General features: G+C 52.6%; 7 protein-coding genes across 15 annotated transcripts; 5 read left to right on the plus strand and 2 right to left on the minus strand.

The window, feature by feature from the left end:
* Positions 1-2,360: 2,360 nt before the first annotated feature.
* KVP18_001791 (uncharacterized protein) lies at positions 2,361-3,008 on the minus strand (the record flags this gene model as incomplete). Of its 2 annotated transcripts, XM_067952138.1 has the most annotated exons (2): positions 2,361-2,706; positions 2,734-2,954. In XM_067952138.1, 2 exons carry the CDS (start codon positions 2,952-2,954, stop codon positions 2,361-2,363), a joined length of 567 nt encoding a protein of 188 aa, XP_067807737.1. The 2 variants fall into 2 exon arrangements, with proteins under 2 accessions (XP_067807737.1, XP_067807736.1); XM_067952137.1 differs by lacking the exon at positions 2,361-2,706 and having other exon boundaries at positions 2,730-3,008.
* Positions 3,009-3,038: 30 nt separating this feature from the next.
* On the minus strand, positions 3,039-4,724 carry KVP18_001790 (uncharacterized protein; the record flags this gene model as incomplete). The annotated part of the gene is made up of 1 exon (XM_067952136.1): positions 3,039-4,724. The coding sequence occupies one exon, from the start codon at positions 4,722-4,724 to the stop codon at positions 3,039-3,041; it is 1,686 nt and encodes a 561-aa protein (XP_067807735.1).
* Positions 4,725-4,796: 72 nt separating this feature from the next.
* KVP18_001793 (uncharacterized protein) lies at positions 4,797-6,575 on the plus strand (the record flags this gene model as incomplete). Of its 2 annotated transcripts, none has more annotated exons than XM_067952141.1 (1): positions 4,797-6,575. In XM_067952141.1, the coding sequence occupies one exon, from the start codon at positions 4,797-4,799 to the stop codon at positions 6,573-6,575; it is 1,779 nt and encodes a 592-aa protein (XP_067807740.1). The 2 variants fall into 2 exon arrangements, with proteins under 2 accessions (XP_067807740.1, XP_067807741.1); XM_067952142.1 differs by having other exon boundaries at positions 4,857-6,575.
* Positions 6,576-6,709: 134 nt separating this feature from the next.
* KVP18_001792 (uncharacterized protein) lies at positions 6,710-8,252 on the plus strand (the record flags this gene model as incomplete). 2 transcript variants are annotated; one of them, XM_067952139.1, is made up of 2 exons in its annotated part: positions 6,710-7,052; positions 7,081-8,252. In XM_067952139.1, 2 exons carry the CDS (start codon positions 6,710-6,712, stop codon positions 8,250-8,252), a joined length of 1,515 nt encoding a protein of 504 aa, XP_067807738.1. The 2 variants fall into 2 exon arrangements, with proteins under 2 accessions (XP_067807738.1, XP_067807739.1); XM_067952140.1 differs by lacking the exon at positions 6,710-7,052 and having other exon boundaries at positions 7,329-8,252.
* Positions 8,253-8,262: 10 nt separating this feature from the next.
* On the plus strand, positions 8,263-10,102 carry KVP18_001788 (uncharacterized protein; the record flags this gene model as incomplete). Of its 4 annotated transcripts, XM_067952131.1 has the most annotated exons (4): positions 8,485-8,725; positions 8,754-9,012; positions 9,039-9,472; positions 9,501-10,102. In XM_067952131.1, the coding sequence occupies 4 exons, from the start codon at positions 8,485-8,487 to the stop codon at positions 10,100-10,102; spliced, it is 1,536 nt and encodes a 511-aa protein (XP_067807731.1). The 4 variants fall into 4 exon arrangements, with proteins under 4 accessions (XP_067807732.1, XP_067807731.1, XP_067807733.1 ...); XM_067952132.1 differs by lacking the exons at positions 9,039-9,472; positions 9,501-10,102 and having other exon boundaries at positions 8,263-8,725; positions 8,754-9,016; XM_067952133.1 differs by lacking the exons at positions 8,485-8,725; positions 8,754-9,012; positions 9,501-10,102 and having other exon boundaries at positions 9,148-9,495.
* Positions 10,103-10,190: 88 nt separating this feature from the next.
* KVP18_001789 (uncharacterized protein) lies at positions 10,191-10,703 on the plus strand (the record flags this gene model as incomplete). Its single annotated transcript, XM_067952134.1, has 1 exon — positions 10,191-10,703. One exon carries the CDS (start codon positions 10,191-10,193, stop codon positions 10,701-10,703), a length of 513 nt encoding a protein of 170 aa, XP_067807734.1.
* A 521-nt stretch (positions 10,704-11,224) lies between these two features.
* Positions 11,225-14,599, plus strand: KVP18_001787 (uncharacterized protein; the record flags this gene model as incomplete). 3 transcript variants are annotated; one of them, XM_067952127.1, is made up of 4 exons in its annotated part: positions 11,246-11,490; positions 11,520-12,269; positions 12,357-12,924; positions 13,007-14,599. In XM_067952127.1, 4 exons carry the CDS (start codon positions 11,246-11,248, stop codon positions 14,597-14,599), a joined length of 3,156 nt encoding a protein of 1,051 aa, XP_067807727.1. The 3 variants fall into 3 exon arrangements, with proteins under 3 accessions (XP_067807729.1, XP_067807727.1, XP_067807728.1); XM_067952129.1 differs by lacking the exon at positions 13,007-14,599 and having other exon boundaries at positions 11,225-11,490; positions 11,541-12,269; positions 12,309-12,933; XM_067952128.1 differs by lacking the exons at positions 11,246-11,490; positions 11,520-12,269; positions 12,357-12,924 and having other exon boundaries at positions 13,037-14,599.
* Positions 14,600-14,915: the final 316 nt, after the last annotated feature.

The raw sequence follows: 14,915 nt of genomic DNA on the forward strand, positions 1-14,915 counted from the left end.
CGGAGTCCAACGTCATTAATTAAATTCGTCTCTCCAACACTGATATCACGGGACATACACACCTGCCGCAGAATTTGGGTTCTGTGGACGCCGGCGCAACCTATAGATGTGACGGGTCGGAGGGAGTACAGGGGCTGCCTCGGTGGCCGGAGGAACATGTGTCGGACGGTGGAGGTTGAAAGGCGGAGGGGAGTACAAAGGCGGGGAGTTTTCTGCTTGACAATTTTCGTCGCTAGATCTGGGGGCACACGCACATTAATATCTGTGGGGTAACCATCATGATTCCTGCTGCTGTTGTTGCTGGAAGTGCAGTCACTGGAGCTGTACTGGCACCAGTATTGGCGGTCGCGGGGGTCACAGGTGAGGATTTCCAAGCATGATCTCTTCATATTTTTCAGCAGCGGGGTTCACTGCAGCCGGAATTGCCGCTGGCTCAACAGCGGCAGGCATGATGGGTGCTGCTGCTACAGCCAGCGGTGGAGCCGTTGCAGCTGGAAGCACTGTGAGTCTTCACTACTATCCTTTTCTCATTATTCTCCAGGTAGCAGTGCTCCAGTCTGTGGGAGCTGCTGGACTGGGAGCAGCAATTTGGTGACGTTCAAACGCTCAATGAAACCACATGAAAACAGGCTGCCAAAACGAGATTCGGTAGTCCAGAGACATACGCACATTCATACATGTGTGGGGTAACCGACATCAGGATTATTTTTTGGAAAAAAATTAAATAGAATGATTCCTGCTGCTGCTGCTGCTGTTGGTGCAGTCACTGGAGCTGTACTGGCACCAGTATTGGTGGTCGCGGGGGTCACAGGTGAGGATTTCCAACCATGGATATCTCTTCATATTTTTCAGCAGCGGGGTTCACGTCAGCCGGAATTGCCGCTGGCTCAGCAGCGTCTGGAATGATGAGTGCCGCCGCTACAGCCAGCGGTGGAGGCGTTGCAGCCGGAAGTGCTGTGAGCATTCGGTAGTATCCTTTCTCATTATTCTCTAGGTAGCTGTGCTCCAGTCTGTGGGAGCTGCTGGTCTGGGAGCAGCGGCGAATGCCATTGCCGCAGTTGGAGGCGTAGCTGGAGCTCTCACGGGACTCTCAGTGGCATAGCTCATCCGAATTCGAGGTGGTCCAGTCTATCGGATATGTGAGGATGAAGGTTTCATTGCGCGAATTCTGTAGAACGATACGCCTTAGTGTGCGTAAAAGACATGATATTATCAAGAGTTTGCAGCATGTAGTGGTCCAGTCTTTCTTTTTGGAGAGTTTGCAGCATGTAGTGGTCCAGTCTCTCTTTTTGGAGAGTTTGCTGCATGTAAGTATTCACTTACATCGAACCAGCTTTCCATCACAAGCACAAAAACATTGTTAGTTAGTGCTAATGCGTGCAGCAGCAGCACTATTTCTCTGCCTGGGGCGTCTGGACCAGAGACTACAACGCCTGGTGGATTCCTGCTGGTAAATGGCATGCTTTACAATACGATATGCCTCAGTGTGAAAGACATGGGACGGTTAAATGCATCCCCAATATGATATTATCAGGAGTCTACGGAGTAGTATGGGTGGCAGAGGTCTAGAGTATGGGTGGCAGAGGTTCAGACGCGCAATGAAACTTCGGAGAAAACAGGCTGCCAAAACGAGATTCGGTAGTCCAGAGGACTGTTCCTGCTCAGACTCACTCTCGCCACTCGATTCATCCAGGACGCTCGAAATCGAGGACCAATGTAGGTCGGCAGAAAGTGCTGGTCATCCTCACAGGATAGATTAGTCTCGAATGGCAGGGAGAACAAGTAAAGTCACTTATAAATGACACTGTTCAAGTACACATTCGATAATGAATAGTTTGGTAATTGTTAACCTTTGAGACAAAACGGGAAGTCATTACAAAGATGCGATGCAAGATTCGGTCACGATTATTGAATCTTTGACACTCCTCAAACAAATTTTGATGTTCTCGTGCGGAGTTGACGGTAACGTCAACTGATGACGTCGGAGTCCAACGTCATTTTTAAATTCGTCTCTCCAACACTGACATCACGGGACATACACACCCAACAAATGGGCCTTGTCGCAGAATTTGGGTTCTGTGGACGCCGGCGCAACCTATAGATGTGACGGGTCGGAGGGAGTACAGGGGCTGCCTCGGTGGCCGGAGGAACACGTGTCGGACGGTGGAAGTTGAAAGGCGGAGGGGAGTACAAAGGCGGGGAGTTTTGTGCTTGACAATTTTTCGTCGCTGGATCTGGATACTCGGGGGCGGAATGAATCGCTGATGAGGATGCGATTGTGGACTCACTGGAGCATCGACTTGTTTGTCGCTCATTACAAAGTTTCAGGAATTTGTCGCGTGTTTAGTGGGGCGATAATGTCACCCACAGAGACAGCCATTTACGAACGCGGGTCTATCGTCGAGCTTGACCGATGTGGATGCCACGGGGGCTTCCCGAGTTTGCAGATAAGTCGTAACTGCTGATTGGAAGCAGTGTTGGATGCCCAGGCCGGTTTTCGCTGAAGTTTCTACAAAGAGAGCCTTCTCGTGATCCGCTGTCTGTTGACCGAGTTCTCTGGGAACGACCTCCTCTGAGTCAACCTTGTTGGCTATGATGACAATTAATGGTGGTTGGCTTGGACGCAGTTCGTCTAACCAGTATCGACATCGGTCGTATGAGGCCCGATTTCCCACATCGTAGACGACACAGGCTATCTTAGCATCTCTGGTTGTAGGCAGGGCGCTACCTCACCTGTAGTACATCTTGGCAAGGCTGGCGAACCGCTCCTGTCCCGCGGTGTCCCAAAATTGCATCTGTACCGTTGTGCCGTCAACTGTCATTTCATGGACGTAGAACTGACTTGCGATGGTGGCATCAACTCTTTCGTCGAAGCGACCCTTGACAAAGGACATCAAAATGCTTGTCTTTCCAACGGCTGAATCGCCAAGAAACACAACTTTGATGACCTCCATTCGGATAAGATTTTGTAATTTCAAAAATAGGTCGGTTACATTAAGATGTGGCATGAGATCATTGGCACCACATCATTAACCGCCTCAAAGCCCACAACACGAGCCCGTCGCTGGCTGTCCTGCACTATACAGCGTTAGAGACCGAGGGCCAGATGGTGGGGGTCGAGCAAGACGCGCTTCGTATAACCTGCGACTTAAGTGTAAGAAGGCCAGGTCGACATTGGCGGCGGTCTTGGCACTCGTAGGCAGAAACGTTGCCTTGATTTTTTGAGCGTAGCTCATGGCTTCGGACTCGCTAACTACGATCTCGGCCTTGAGGTCGTACTTGTTGCCCATGATGACTATCGCGGGAGGCACGGCCTCATCGCAGTGCTGCTCCACCTGGTGAACCCAGGACGCTATGTGGTCAAATGTCTCTCGCCGGGTAGCATCAAACACAAGCACAAAACCGGCAGCATTTCGGTAGTACTGATGAGTGATCGTTCCGAAGCGTTCCTGACCAGCGGTGTCCCATAGTTCGACGTTGATAAGTTTGCCTTTCACCATAGCCCGGAGTAGTTGGAAGTCGACGCCTACAGTGGCAATGTGGACGTCGTTGTAGACGTCGGAGGCAAAGCGCTTGAGAAGGCAGGTTTTCCCGACACCAGCGTCACCAATGGTCACGATTTTGAATTTATATTCACTTGTCGACCGTTCACTGACCTCCATGACGCTGCATAGCATGAGTTTCTTTACCAGCGAAACTGTGGAGCTCTGCGTTAGCGAGGGGAAGGAGTCGTCGTTGAAGGGATCGTACACCTCACCAGACAGTAAGCGGTCCTTCGCTCCTCCGAACATGACTAGCTTATCACCCATGGATATGGCAGTATGCCCTCGAATGGCCACTCGACCATCATACAGTGGTTTCTGCCAGCGAAGGGCAGAGATGTTGGCGACGTAGACGTCTGAGGTTTCACTTAGGGACTCACCACCGAAAATCACAAGTCGATCTCGGAAGGCTGAAAAGCTGTGGAAACGGCGAGGCAGCGGAGGAGTACCAAGCAGGGCCTCCTTTCTCCACAGTATGGGGCTAGAAAGAGGATCGAAGGAGTAAAGGGTTGCATCGGCAAGATCCCCGCCGAAAAGGTAGACTCGGCCGTCGAGATAGGTCATCCGGTGTCCGAAACGAGCAGAGGGAACGCTGCCCTCCTGCGGCATCTCTGACCAACCACCATTGCGGAAAACCCAAAGATCGGCCAGGGGGGCCTCACCTAGGCCTCCCTGGAGCCACAGACAATCGTTCAGGCCACAAGAGGCGGCGTAGACGCGGGACTCGGGAGATGTGATGGATTCGGGAACCCGCCACAGTCCTTCCTCGATTGAAAAGATGAAGGTGTCTCCAATAGGTTTTCCTGAATGTTTCCATCTGCGAGACGACTGCGGAAGTATAACAGGCGGCTCAAACGAAGCAATGTCCACCGATTTGGTCCCCGCCAGTCCACCGAAGAGTATGAGGGAATCACCATCCAAGAACTCTAATACGTGCCCGAGTCTCCCGACTGGGACCTCAAACCCAGAAGCATCCACAGGGGACCAGCTGGGCTGGGCGTGTGCGAGGTTGAGCTTCAGGAGGTCCGAGAACATGGATGCTTCGTCTCCGCCCCCAAAGAGGTAGTTACGCCCGTCACGAGAGGCCATTTGTGCTCCGACGCGAGCCACAGGCACACGCCCGTGCTGTTTGAGCTCGCAGAGGGTGAGGAAGGCGCTACGTGATGGCTCATCAGCCTGCATTTAATATTCGTTGGATTTGATCGTGATGTGGTGGTTTGGCATCAAAGCGAAACTTCATTGCACTCTAAGGTTATGAGATCAGCTGTTCTTTTGGGGGTTGCGGTCTCCTCCCCTGTTCTGGAATGCGAGTCCATGATGGGCTCGGCTTCCCACCCATGGTACGTTGACTACTGCAAAGCGCAGTGCGCTTTCTTCGCTGAAGGCGGAGGAGGTTCTGGACTGTGTACTGGAGATTCGACTGGAGATTTGATCGGCTGTGTACTCAAGAATTGGCCGTTCTGCTCCGTGGATTCTCCTCAGCCCTCGACTGCTGCTCCGACTCTTCCGTCTACTGCTCAAACCCCCCCCTCTACGATTGCCACGCCTCCCTCTACGGTTGCAACGCCTCCCTCTACGGTTGCAACGCCTCCCTCTACGGTTGCAACGCCTCCCTCTACGGTTGCAACGCCTCCCTCTACGATTGCGACGCCTCCCTCTACGATTGCGACGCCTCCCTCTACTGCTCCGACGGCGCCTTGCGTATCTTTGGTGAGCTGGGTGACAGCGGAGCAATGCGCCCTCTGCCAGTTCGGGTCGACTCAATGGCCCTGTAACAGCAGGTCAAACTGCTCAGATCAATGCTTCCACCAGCCGACAACACCTGCTCCGGTCGTCGTACCTACGCAGTCCCTTCCTCCCTCTGACGACTCAACCATTCGGGACGTCATTGCGCGACTCCGCGCTTCAGACTTCTCCTTCCTACAGTACCAAACACCTTCTGGAGCCTGGGAACTTTCGACACTGTACACTAAGGACGACATGATCTCCGCCACTCAGAAGGCTATGGAAACGGGGGTAGGCGCTCTGAAACTCTACTCTGGCAGCGAGTTCGGTGCCGACGCCTACAAGTACGCTCTCACAAACATAGCCGCCTTCCTCGCGCAAGCTATGCAGGAAACCATTCAGTATAACGCCTGCGATGAGAACAACTGGGACTTCGAGAGTTACCCCGACAGCGCCTACCGTGCGGCCTCGGCCTGTGGTCAGCTCGGCCAGTCCTACGGTAACTACAAGTGCCCTGCAGGTGATGAGCATATGGCCTGTGAGGTGGACCCTAACATGGAGCTGGTCGCCACCACTCATGCCAAGTGGTACGGCGCGCCTCCACCCTTGTTCTGCGGCCCGAAGACGAAGATGCCTGTGGCCCCCAAGTGGAGTACGGGCGGCTGGTGTAACCCAGCCTTGAGTCTACCGATCCTCAGCTCCTTCGACGACGTGGTAAGGGCCATCCAAACAGGTGAGAAGTGCCGCGACTACAAGGGTCAGAAGGGGGGTTTTTGGGTGCCCTGTAATGAGGCCAACAAAGATGAGTGTGCTGTGAACCCTGCGCCTCATTTCGGGATCCACGAAAAGCGCTACGACGTTGAGGGGTGCTGCTGGTGGGGTCGCGGCGTCATTCAAACTACTGGAGTCTGCAACTTCGGCAAGTTGAACTACTACTTAGGTAAACGTGCCAAGGATGAAGGCCGGCCTGCGGTCTTCGGCGAGGTCGATTTCTGTAAACGACCAGACAAGATTTGCAGCGACCCGCAGTACCCCGACTTGAAGTGGTTTGCCGGGTACTTCTTCCATATGGCTGAGGTTCAAGCTTACAACGCAGGAGGATGGGACTACTATACGGAGCTGAAACGATTCGTACAGTCGGGATTCAGCGGCGGCAACATCGCTGACACCGGCTTCATCCACGGCGTATCCGGAATCGTGAATCGTGGATGCCCTACTCCACCCAGCTGCGGAACGGGGGAACTTCATGGAGGTGGGGCCAGAGCAGAGCATTTCGCAAAGGTATTGAAGGCTTTTGGTTTGATTTGATTGGGACCAGTGAATGCTAAGTGGATATTACACAAAAACAACATAGACTTCGCAGTTCGCTCCGTGAATTTTGGTGGGTGTCGTCTTCGCATTTGTCACTTTTTGATTGAATCCCTTTGAAAACTGCAAATACGATGCTGTTGTTGAAGTCGCCCTTGCGCTTCATCCACTCCCCAGGCGGCGTTGGAGACGAGTTCCTCTTCCTTCTCAAGGAGCTGCCAGACGATGTGGTTTGGTTGATGTCCGACTCGATCCCTCACTCTTTTGATGGGTGGTCATGGTCGCACGATCCCAGGTGGTTCCGCTGCGGGCCGCTCGTGACTCTTGTGGGTGAAACGGAGGATACGTTCACTCCTGGCGCGGCGTTACACAAGACCGGCCTGCAACCCCCCCCTACAACCGAACACCAGCATACTTATCCGGAATGTGTCGTCCGGTATCTTCCGGCAGTGACGAGTGCTTCTGTACTTCACACATGTGAGTTGTGGGAATTGGTAACATGCAGCGCTAAACGACTTCCGACTGGCTGGTCTCCATGAGCTTGCCCCCATGCTCGCATTGCTGCGAGACCTCATGCATGGTAGAGATGGTTGTATTCGGCTACTAAGTTCTCTTCCAGTCGATGAGCGACCTCGAGTGATACTGAAACATCTGCAGTTTTCTAAAGCGAGTCTGTGGCGTCGGAATCAGCAGCTTGTTGCGTGGACAAATCCTCGCGTCTATTTTTTCCCCCTATGCTTGCATTTGCCTTTCATGGACCAGGTATCGACGTTGTCGGTGGACCCCAGTGCTCTCTTCTTCCGGATATCGCACTTGCTGGCTGAGAAGGCTACCTCCTTCCTTAATGACGTTCGTTCTTACTGCTTGGCGTCCCCTGTGGTGTCGCTGTCGCCTCTGTCGACGCAGATCACCCTTCTGGATCGCCAAAGGTTTGAGCCGCTGGTGCAGCGCGCTTGCGCTGCCACAGGCCATGGCATTTCTAGTGCCAGGCAATGGCGTTTAGAGGACGTTCCACCCGAACAATACCCAATCATTGTGAAGTCGGCTTTGGGGGCTGGTCCGCTGGTGTCTCACTATCTTGCGGTCGCGATGTCACCGAATGGCGTTCAATCCTTCCGTCGGCATTTTCAAAAGCTGTTCCCACAGCAGGACGACTCGAACTGGTCGTACAAGCCACCAAGGAAGCATTTAATGACCGCTTACCAACTAGTGCCTCACGATCCACCGGTGGTTTATAAAGCTTTCCTTCTTGGCAAGTCGCTGTTGGGGAACACGTCAGCGTCTCTGATGCCTTTGGATTCGCCGGGAGCCAAAGATTACTTCAAAGCGCTGGTGCAAAACTCGCTTGCGTTGGTGAAATCCGACATACAACTGGATGTGGAGACCTCAGATTTCCTACCATTCGCAACCACCCTTATGAAAGGAGGCCCTCAGGAGCCTTTGCGGCCTCTGGATGAAGTGTTGGGCCCTGACCACGCGATGGTCGCGGCGAGCTTCTTCGACCACATGGCAGCAGAGCTGGAGTGTTCGACGTTCGGAGCGGATTTATTGGTGGACACACGGACCAACAGTCTAGTCGTAGTCGACGTGAATTTCTTTCCAAGCTACAACAACCATCCAAACCTAAAGCGAGACCTGAAGAAATGGGTGTTAGGGGAGTGCGTTGGTGAGGCCTGAAATCGTGATAATGTCTCGACTACGCGCTGCTTCCTTCTCTGGGCGCTGGAGTCACTGCTCCATTGTTGACTCCTATAACCTCTACAACCGCATTCACGAATACATCAACCATTCCCCCTTATTAGGGGACACTTCCACCTGTCGAACGTCTTCCGCCGATCTGAGCTGTCACTTGAGAGAGGCATTTGACTGCTTAGCGGGGGCGTTCCGAACGCTGGGACCCCGAAACGTGATGGTAGCGTTCAACGGGGGAAAGGACGCTACTGTAGTGTTTCACCTGTTCCGAGCCTGTCTGGCCGCGCACTATGTCGAGGTGGAATGCCAGGGCCAAGATGTAGCAGAGCTGTCGGTGCCAGCTCCGGGGGCGGTATATTTCCGATGCCCTGACGAGTTCGCTGACATGGTGACTTTCGCTGAGGAGCAGACGTCAGATCATGGATTTGTGCTGACTTTCCAAGAGCACAGCGTCATCAGTGAGGAGGTCGCATCAGCACTATTCAGCTGGCATGACAAAGGTGATACATTCGCACGTTGTAAAGTATGGAGTGGGTTCAGTGGTGGGTACGGTGCTCGGTACGCGGATGGGGGACCCTAATGAGGGTTCCCTACAGTTCTTTGAGCCGTCAAGTCCTCATTTTCCTTCCTTTTTTCGGATAAATCCGATCATCAAATGGACCTACGGATGCGTTTGGAAGTTCCTCCTGCAGTTCGACCTGGCCTACGCCAAGATGTATGACCAGGGCTACAGCAGCATTGGCACGTGAGCCTAAACGGCGGCCTATACAGCCAAAGGAACACTGAAACTAATCCCGAGCTTGTCAATTCAGATGGCTCATTCAAGCCAGCTTTCAAGCTGGTCGACTGGGGCAGTGAGCGCCTCAGCCGCGGAGCCCAGATGAGTTTGCGAGACTCGGATGATGGTTCCTCGAAAGCGGCGCTAACTGCTGGAGTGCTTGTCGTGGGCGATGAGCTTTTAGCGGGACTAAGGAAAGACACCAACTCGTCGTTGGCGGCAGTATCCCTAGAAGGGGACGGGCTTGAGGTACAACAAATCACTGTGGCGCCCGATAACGTGATGGTCATCACGAGAGAAGTACTGGTGAGGCGGGACGTGCAGGTCATCCAGCGCATGAGCGCTATGTCAGACGTCCTGATTGTAGGCGGAGGACTCGGACCCACGCATGACGACATGACTATGGAGGCGTTGGCGACTGCTTACAGTGGGCATTTGGGTTACCACTGACCCAGATGATTCATTGGTGGTGAGTCCGGTGATGTCCATGGTTCTGGCTAAACGCCTAGGGTGCTCTGTCGATTGCTTGCCAAGCCCTCACTCTAAACTCACGCAGCTTCCGTCGAGGGCACGTCTTGTCTTCGAAGTGGAGGATGAGGTTCTTTGCGTCGATGCCGCCTCGGATTGCGAGCCTCCTAACAACTCATGGCCATTAGTACGTCTTTACAACACTTTTGCCCTTCCGGGAGTCCCCATGTTCTTTAAGCAGCAGATGGGGGTGGCGCTCAAGGCAATCCGCGCCTTGAAGAACCAGCTGCCTTCAATTGCGCCAGCGTTCTTCCGCCGTGTGCTCGTACATGCGGATGAAACTGTAGTTGTCAACGTCTGCGGTGTGGATGCCATGCTTGGAAGGATGCAACGGTTGTCGTTAGGGGTCTACCCAGTCAGTCGTCCTGGCGCCTCAGACTCCGGAGTAGGCCTCGATTGCGCGCTGCTTCTCCGAGGACCTGAGGCTGACGTGACGTCAGGGATCACAGCCATCATTCGCGCGTTGGATGAAGCCCAAATCTGTTTCACAGTCGACGATAAAGAGGTTCTACCTGACGAAAAAAACTGAACATCTCGACATTCAAAGTGCTTTGTGATAATCAGGCCTTAATCAGAACATGAATACCGCCAAAAGAGGCTAAAACTATAATTCACTAATGCGGCTCCCACTAATTCTTGGTATGATCGACGCCTTGGGCAACTCGACGACCACTACTGACGTGCCTATCACATTTAAGGACGCGGCTCGCGAAGTTTTGATCGACGTTTTGATCGACGTTTTGGGCAACTCGACCACCACTACTGACGTGCCTATCACATTTGAGAACGCGGCTCGCGAAGTCCAGAATATGGCAGGAGCGCATATGATGAACGGCTCTCTTCCGGACGGGGAGGCAGATGACGATGACACCATGCTGGGGGTCGGGCTGCTCATGGACCTCATGAACGGAGAACAGGACGCTGATGTCGAAACACTGAAACGTGCCGCCGAACTGTTGGCGCAAAGCGATCTGGATTCAGATGAAGACGATGGGGGAAAGAGCTTTTTTGGACTTAACGACGAGAATTACGGGCAGAAAGAGCAGACCAAGAATTTTCGGGTGCAACCGCGGAGCAGGAGCGATAACGAGTGGATGAACTGGAAGAATAACGGGCTTTCGATGCCTTGAGATATCACCACAGACATGTTTTTAATATCGCTGACGAGTGCGTGAAAGATTTTCTAATCACAAGGTTTACTCTGTAGTGCTATAGGGTGCAGAGCCTTAGGATATCACAAAGGTGCCAGCGTCCGATCGTTGGAAAAAATGCGCCAAGGATCGATAGGCCTTCCTTTCAGAACTGATTTACGAGTAGTAGAACAATGTTTTCCCTTTTTGGTCTACTGGAGATTTCTGTTCCCCATGACTTTGGACACGTAGAGCAAAGTTTTTCCTTAGGACACCTGTGGTTCGTTATAACAGATGTACCGCCCCAGCCAAACTCCCCATCTGAGAATGTCTCTCTCTCACAGAACGAAGTGATAGGTCAACAGATAAGTAAAAGACATTGAGAGTCGCAGAATGATTTTTAGCAGTACATGATTCCAGCAGCTAGACGCCTTCAGAATACCATAAACTCAGTATGGGTAATGGACAACGTTATCGGAGTCGTGATTGCCGGAGGTCCCCCCCCCTAAGAGACTGCAAGGATGCCCCCAATGGAAGGTGGGATGGACGTAATAGAAGTCCTCGGAGGGGCAGAAGCCCCCAACGGAGTCCTGAGAGACGAGAGAGACGAGTTAACAGAAGGTGGGATGATCGACACGCAAGTCCGCGTCCAGAGAGACGCGTCCACAGAAGCCGTCACAGAAGTCGAAGCCCTCGGCAAGAAAGACGTGCAGGCTACCCAAGTCGCCAACAAAGTTCAAGGTGCGAAGATCGATACCCTCGGCGGGGCCAGCGGGAAGGGGGCAACGTCAGACCTCAGGGAAGGCAGGGGGGTAGGGGAGGGCCAAGACGTGACAGAGAGGAGCCTCCGGCGGCTGATGGAGTGATTGAGTCGACGACCTCGATACTTAACGCCTTCTCTGTTAATCCTTCTGACAACTTCTCCGAACTACACATAATCCACGCTCAGTTCTCTTCGGAGAACCACGACCTTCTGACAATTGCTGATGTGCGAATTAAGCAGGATCTGGTGCGTAGTTCGGAGTTCAAGGAGTCTGTCTTCGCCTTGTTCCCGTCTTGCACGGTGGATTACGAGGACATTCATGGCATAAAGCTGTACATATTGAGTTCAGAGGTGCCATCTCTAAGCGATATACACGTAAGTCGACGTTCCCGACGTCGCGGGCTCAGCAAAGTCGAAGAGTCGTCTGGTGCCGAAATCGTCGAGGAGTCCTGGTTCATCACATTTTCTCAAGCAGTGGTATCCATCACTCGCGAGCGTCTTGAGGCTATCTGCTCTGGGAGTGCCACGGAACCCGCCGTTCACCAGTACGTCAAGCTAGTCCTAACGAAGGTAGCGCATTGCGCTGGCATCAGCGTTGTGGGGCGCCGAAGACAGATATTCTTGCTACCTGACAACATAAAGAACCTGCCAGGCAGAAACCGGATCGATCTCATGGAGGGGTTCACCTCCAGCATCCTCGCGTCCCATAAACTCATGATAACCGTCAATCAAGTGCATTCACCGATGCCTGCGGTGCAGGTACAGGATGAGTTGGACGAAGCAGGGAATAGGTTTCGAGAGATGTGAGAGCTGTTCTATTATATTTAATCTTTTTCTTCCAGTTATTCAGATTTCATTTATTTTTCCTATTTTTCATTATGCATTTCCAGTCAACGATCTGACTTGCAGGAATACCGCATCCAAGTGAGTAAGGCCGTTCGCTATCAAATCGCCTGCACCGTTTATGCTCCGTATTGCTACAAACTACTGGATGTGGCGTGGGACCTTAACGTAAATTCACCAGTGCCACGTTGGCGCTCGGAATCCGAAGCCACACCTTCCATACTGGAGTACCTGCACGACAAGCATGGTTCCAACTACAATTTTGACCGAGAGAGATTGATGCGGTCCAACATCATGAAGGTGGCCCTGGTGGGTGGGCATTCCTCAGCGCCGGTTTTCATCCCTGCGTGCTTACTGAAAAGCGTGGACATCGCAAACAGGTCCATTACTCTCGATCAACGGCAACTGATCACAAAGGCCTGCCAGAGCAGCGCGGATTCCCATCTTCGTTACTGCTGTGACATCGTAGCGAAATTCACGAAGGTTGGCAGTCGTGCACGTGAGAGGCTCGAGATATGCGGACTGGAATTGGACGACACGCCAATCACGCAGAAGTCAACCAACTATCGTGGGTTGATGGCAATTCAGGCGTCCAGTGACGCGGACCCTGCCAAAGTAATCTAATTTCGATCATATTTATCTGATTATTTTATTTTTATTTGCTCATTTATTTTTCGCCGCTTTAACCAGTTGTCAGGTGATACGACCTGACGTGGACGGGAATTTCATGATGGAATTTCACCGAGCTGAAGCCTTCCACAGCAAAGCCAACTTGGATATGAAAAGGACCGCACTTCTGTTCCTTCTCAGGAGGCGTGATTTCTCGAGGGAGTTAAAAACATTCACAGATTCCTGCAGAGTATTCGCAGAGCGATACCATTACGGGCCGAGTGACCGTCCTGAGGAGTATGGTTTGATTGCCCATTGGAGTGGAGATCAACAGGAGCTCGAGAACCTTCTGACGAGCGATCTGAATTTCGTGTTCTGCTTCGTAGAACGAAGAAACGAGCAGGTTCGGGAGTACAGCATCTTGAAAATTGCCTGCAGGGCGCGGAACCTTCCGTCTCAGGTAATTTCTATGGAGGTACTCAGCAAGTTGAAGGTCAATTGCTTGATGAGCGCAATTCCTGCTGTCATCGCAAAGCACGAGGACTCGGGGGTCCCCTGGAAGATGTGCGCGTCTGTGTTCGATGACCCATTTTCCTCAGCCATGGGCATCGCGCATTACTTGCCTAGCAAGCAGAACGAATCCCTAAAGGGGGTAACGGAGGTTTCCTGTGGCTATGGGATTTACGCGACACGGAACATCCACGGAACGACAACCGTAAACGACTTCGGCGTCTTCAACCGCGCTCTCAAGGGTGGCGTAATGCCGGAACTATCCACCACCCTAGTTCACTTCTTCGAGAAGTTGAAGTCGGCTAAGGGGTTGGGGTGTATGCCCCAAACGCTCTTCGTTTTCCGAAAAGGTGTGCCCGATTCGCTTATCAGCGACGTGGAGAACTACGAAGTCTCAGCTGTCAGAAAGGCAATCGAGATGCACTCGGGTCGTGTAGAATGGGTGAAGGAGGCTCGTGTTGTGAGAATCTTGACCTATGCTGTTTCCGGCATCACAAGTGTCAAGGTGAAACTCGCCGTTGCTACGTACCGTGACGTTCTGGACGGTGACCTGAACCCGAAGCATCTTGAAGAGGTCATGTACGTCAAGGGATCCGAAGATGCACGGCTGAGCTTCGATGCGACGGTAGAGGCAGCATGCTTGGACGAATATGGGCGCGCCGGAGTCCAGATTGAAGTCAAATTGCCGGCAAATACGACACCGGAGATCATCCGAAATCCTGTGACTCTACTACTGACTGACGGCTCCCAGGTGGAGCTTCCGTGGCGCACTCGTCTCGTTTGGTTGATAGTCAATTTGTCTAGCGCGTCCGGATTGCGCCTCTACCGCAATCGAAACGGGAAAGTCGTCTCACCAGTGTCGGGATCCACAGTGGCGATGAAGCGGGTGGAAGGCAGGCATGAGTTTTATGCCGTTCCCTGTTCTCCAAAGGATAGAATTGCGAAGCCGACCAACTACATCGTCATCCTTAACGAGCCATCTGTTGCACACGACGACCTGCAGAGGCTCTCGTTGCAGTTATCTAGCCTCTACTTCAATATGAAGTCCTCAATCAAGCTGCCATCCGTTGTCAGGCTCGCAGAGGAAGCCGCGAAGCAGGGCTTCGCAGTTTACGGAAGCAGTCCACCAGGAGACTCGGAAAACCTGGCGTTCACCATGGCTAATCTGTAAGGTCTTTGTCCAAACTAAAAACGAGCATGAATTCATTAATCTAGAAACGTCATTTTCTAGTCATCCCACCGAACATGAACAGTCAAAATGACATTCCGTAATCGTTATGTTGTCGATCATTGGTGAGTCTGATTCTTTCGCTTCGTGGTGCAAGCAGAACTCTTGGGTCTGGTGGATCGTAGGCATCGTGGCTGCGGTGTTGGTTGTGGCTGGCGTGTGTTCTGTGTGTGCGTCCTTTGCTAGTTTGGCAGTTCGACGGTCAGCGAAGCGAAGCGACTCAGACAGGAGCTTCCAGCTGACTTTATCAGTTGCCAGC

This window comes from the organism of the source record quoted next, assembly GCF_019968955.1.
Source record: "MAG: Porospora cf. gigantea A chromosome Unknown PgA_NODE_563_length_14915_cov_390.219, whole genome shotgun sequence".
Taxonomy (NCBI): domain Eukaryota; phylum Apicomplexa; class Conoidasida; order Eugregarinorida; family Porosporidae; genus Porospora; species Porospora cf. gigantea A.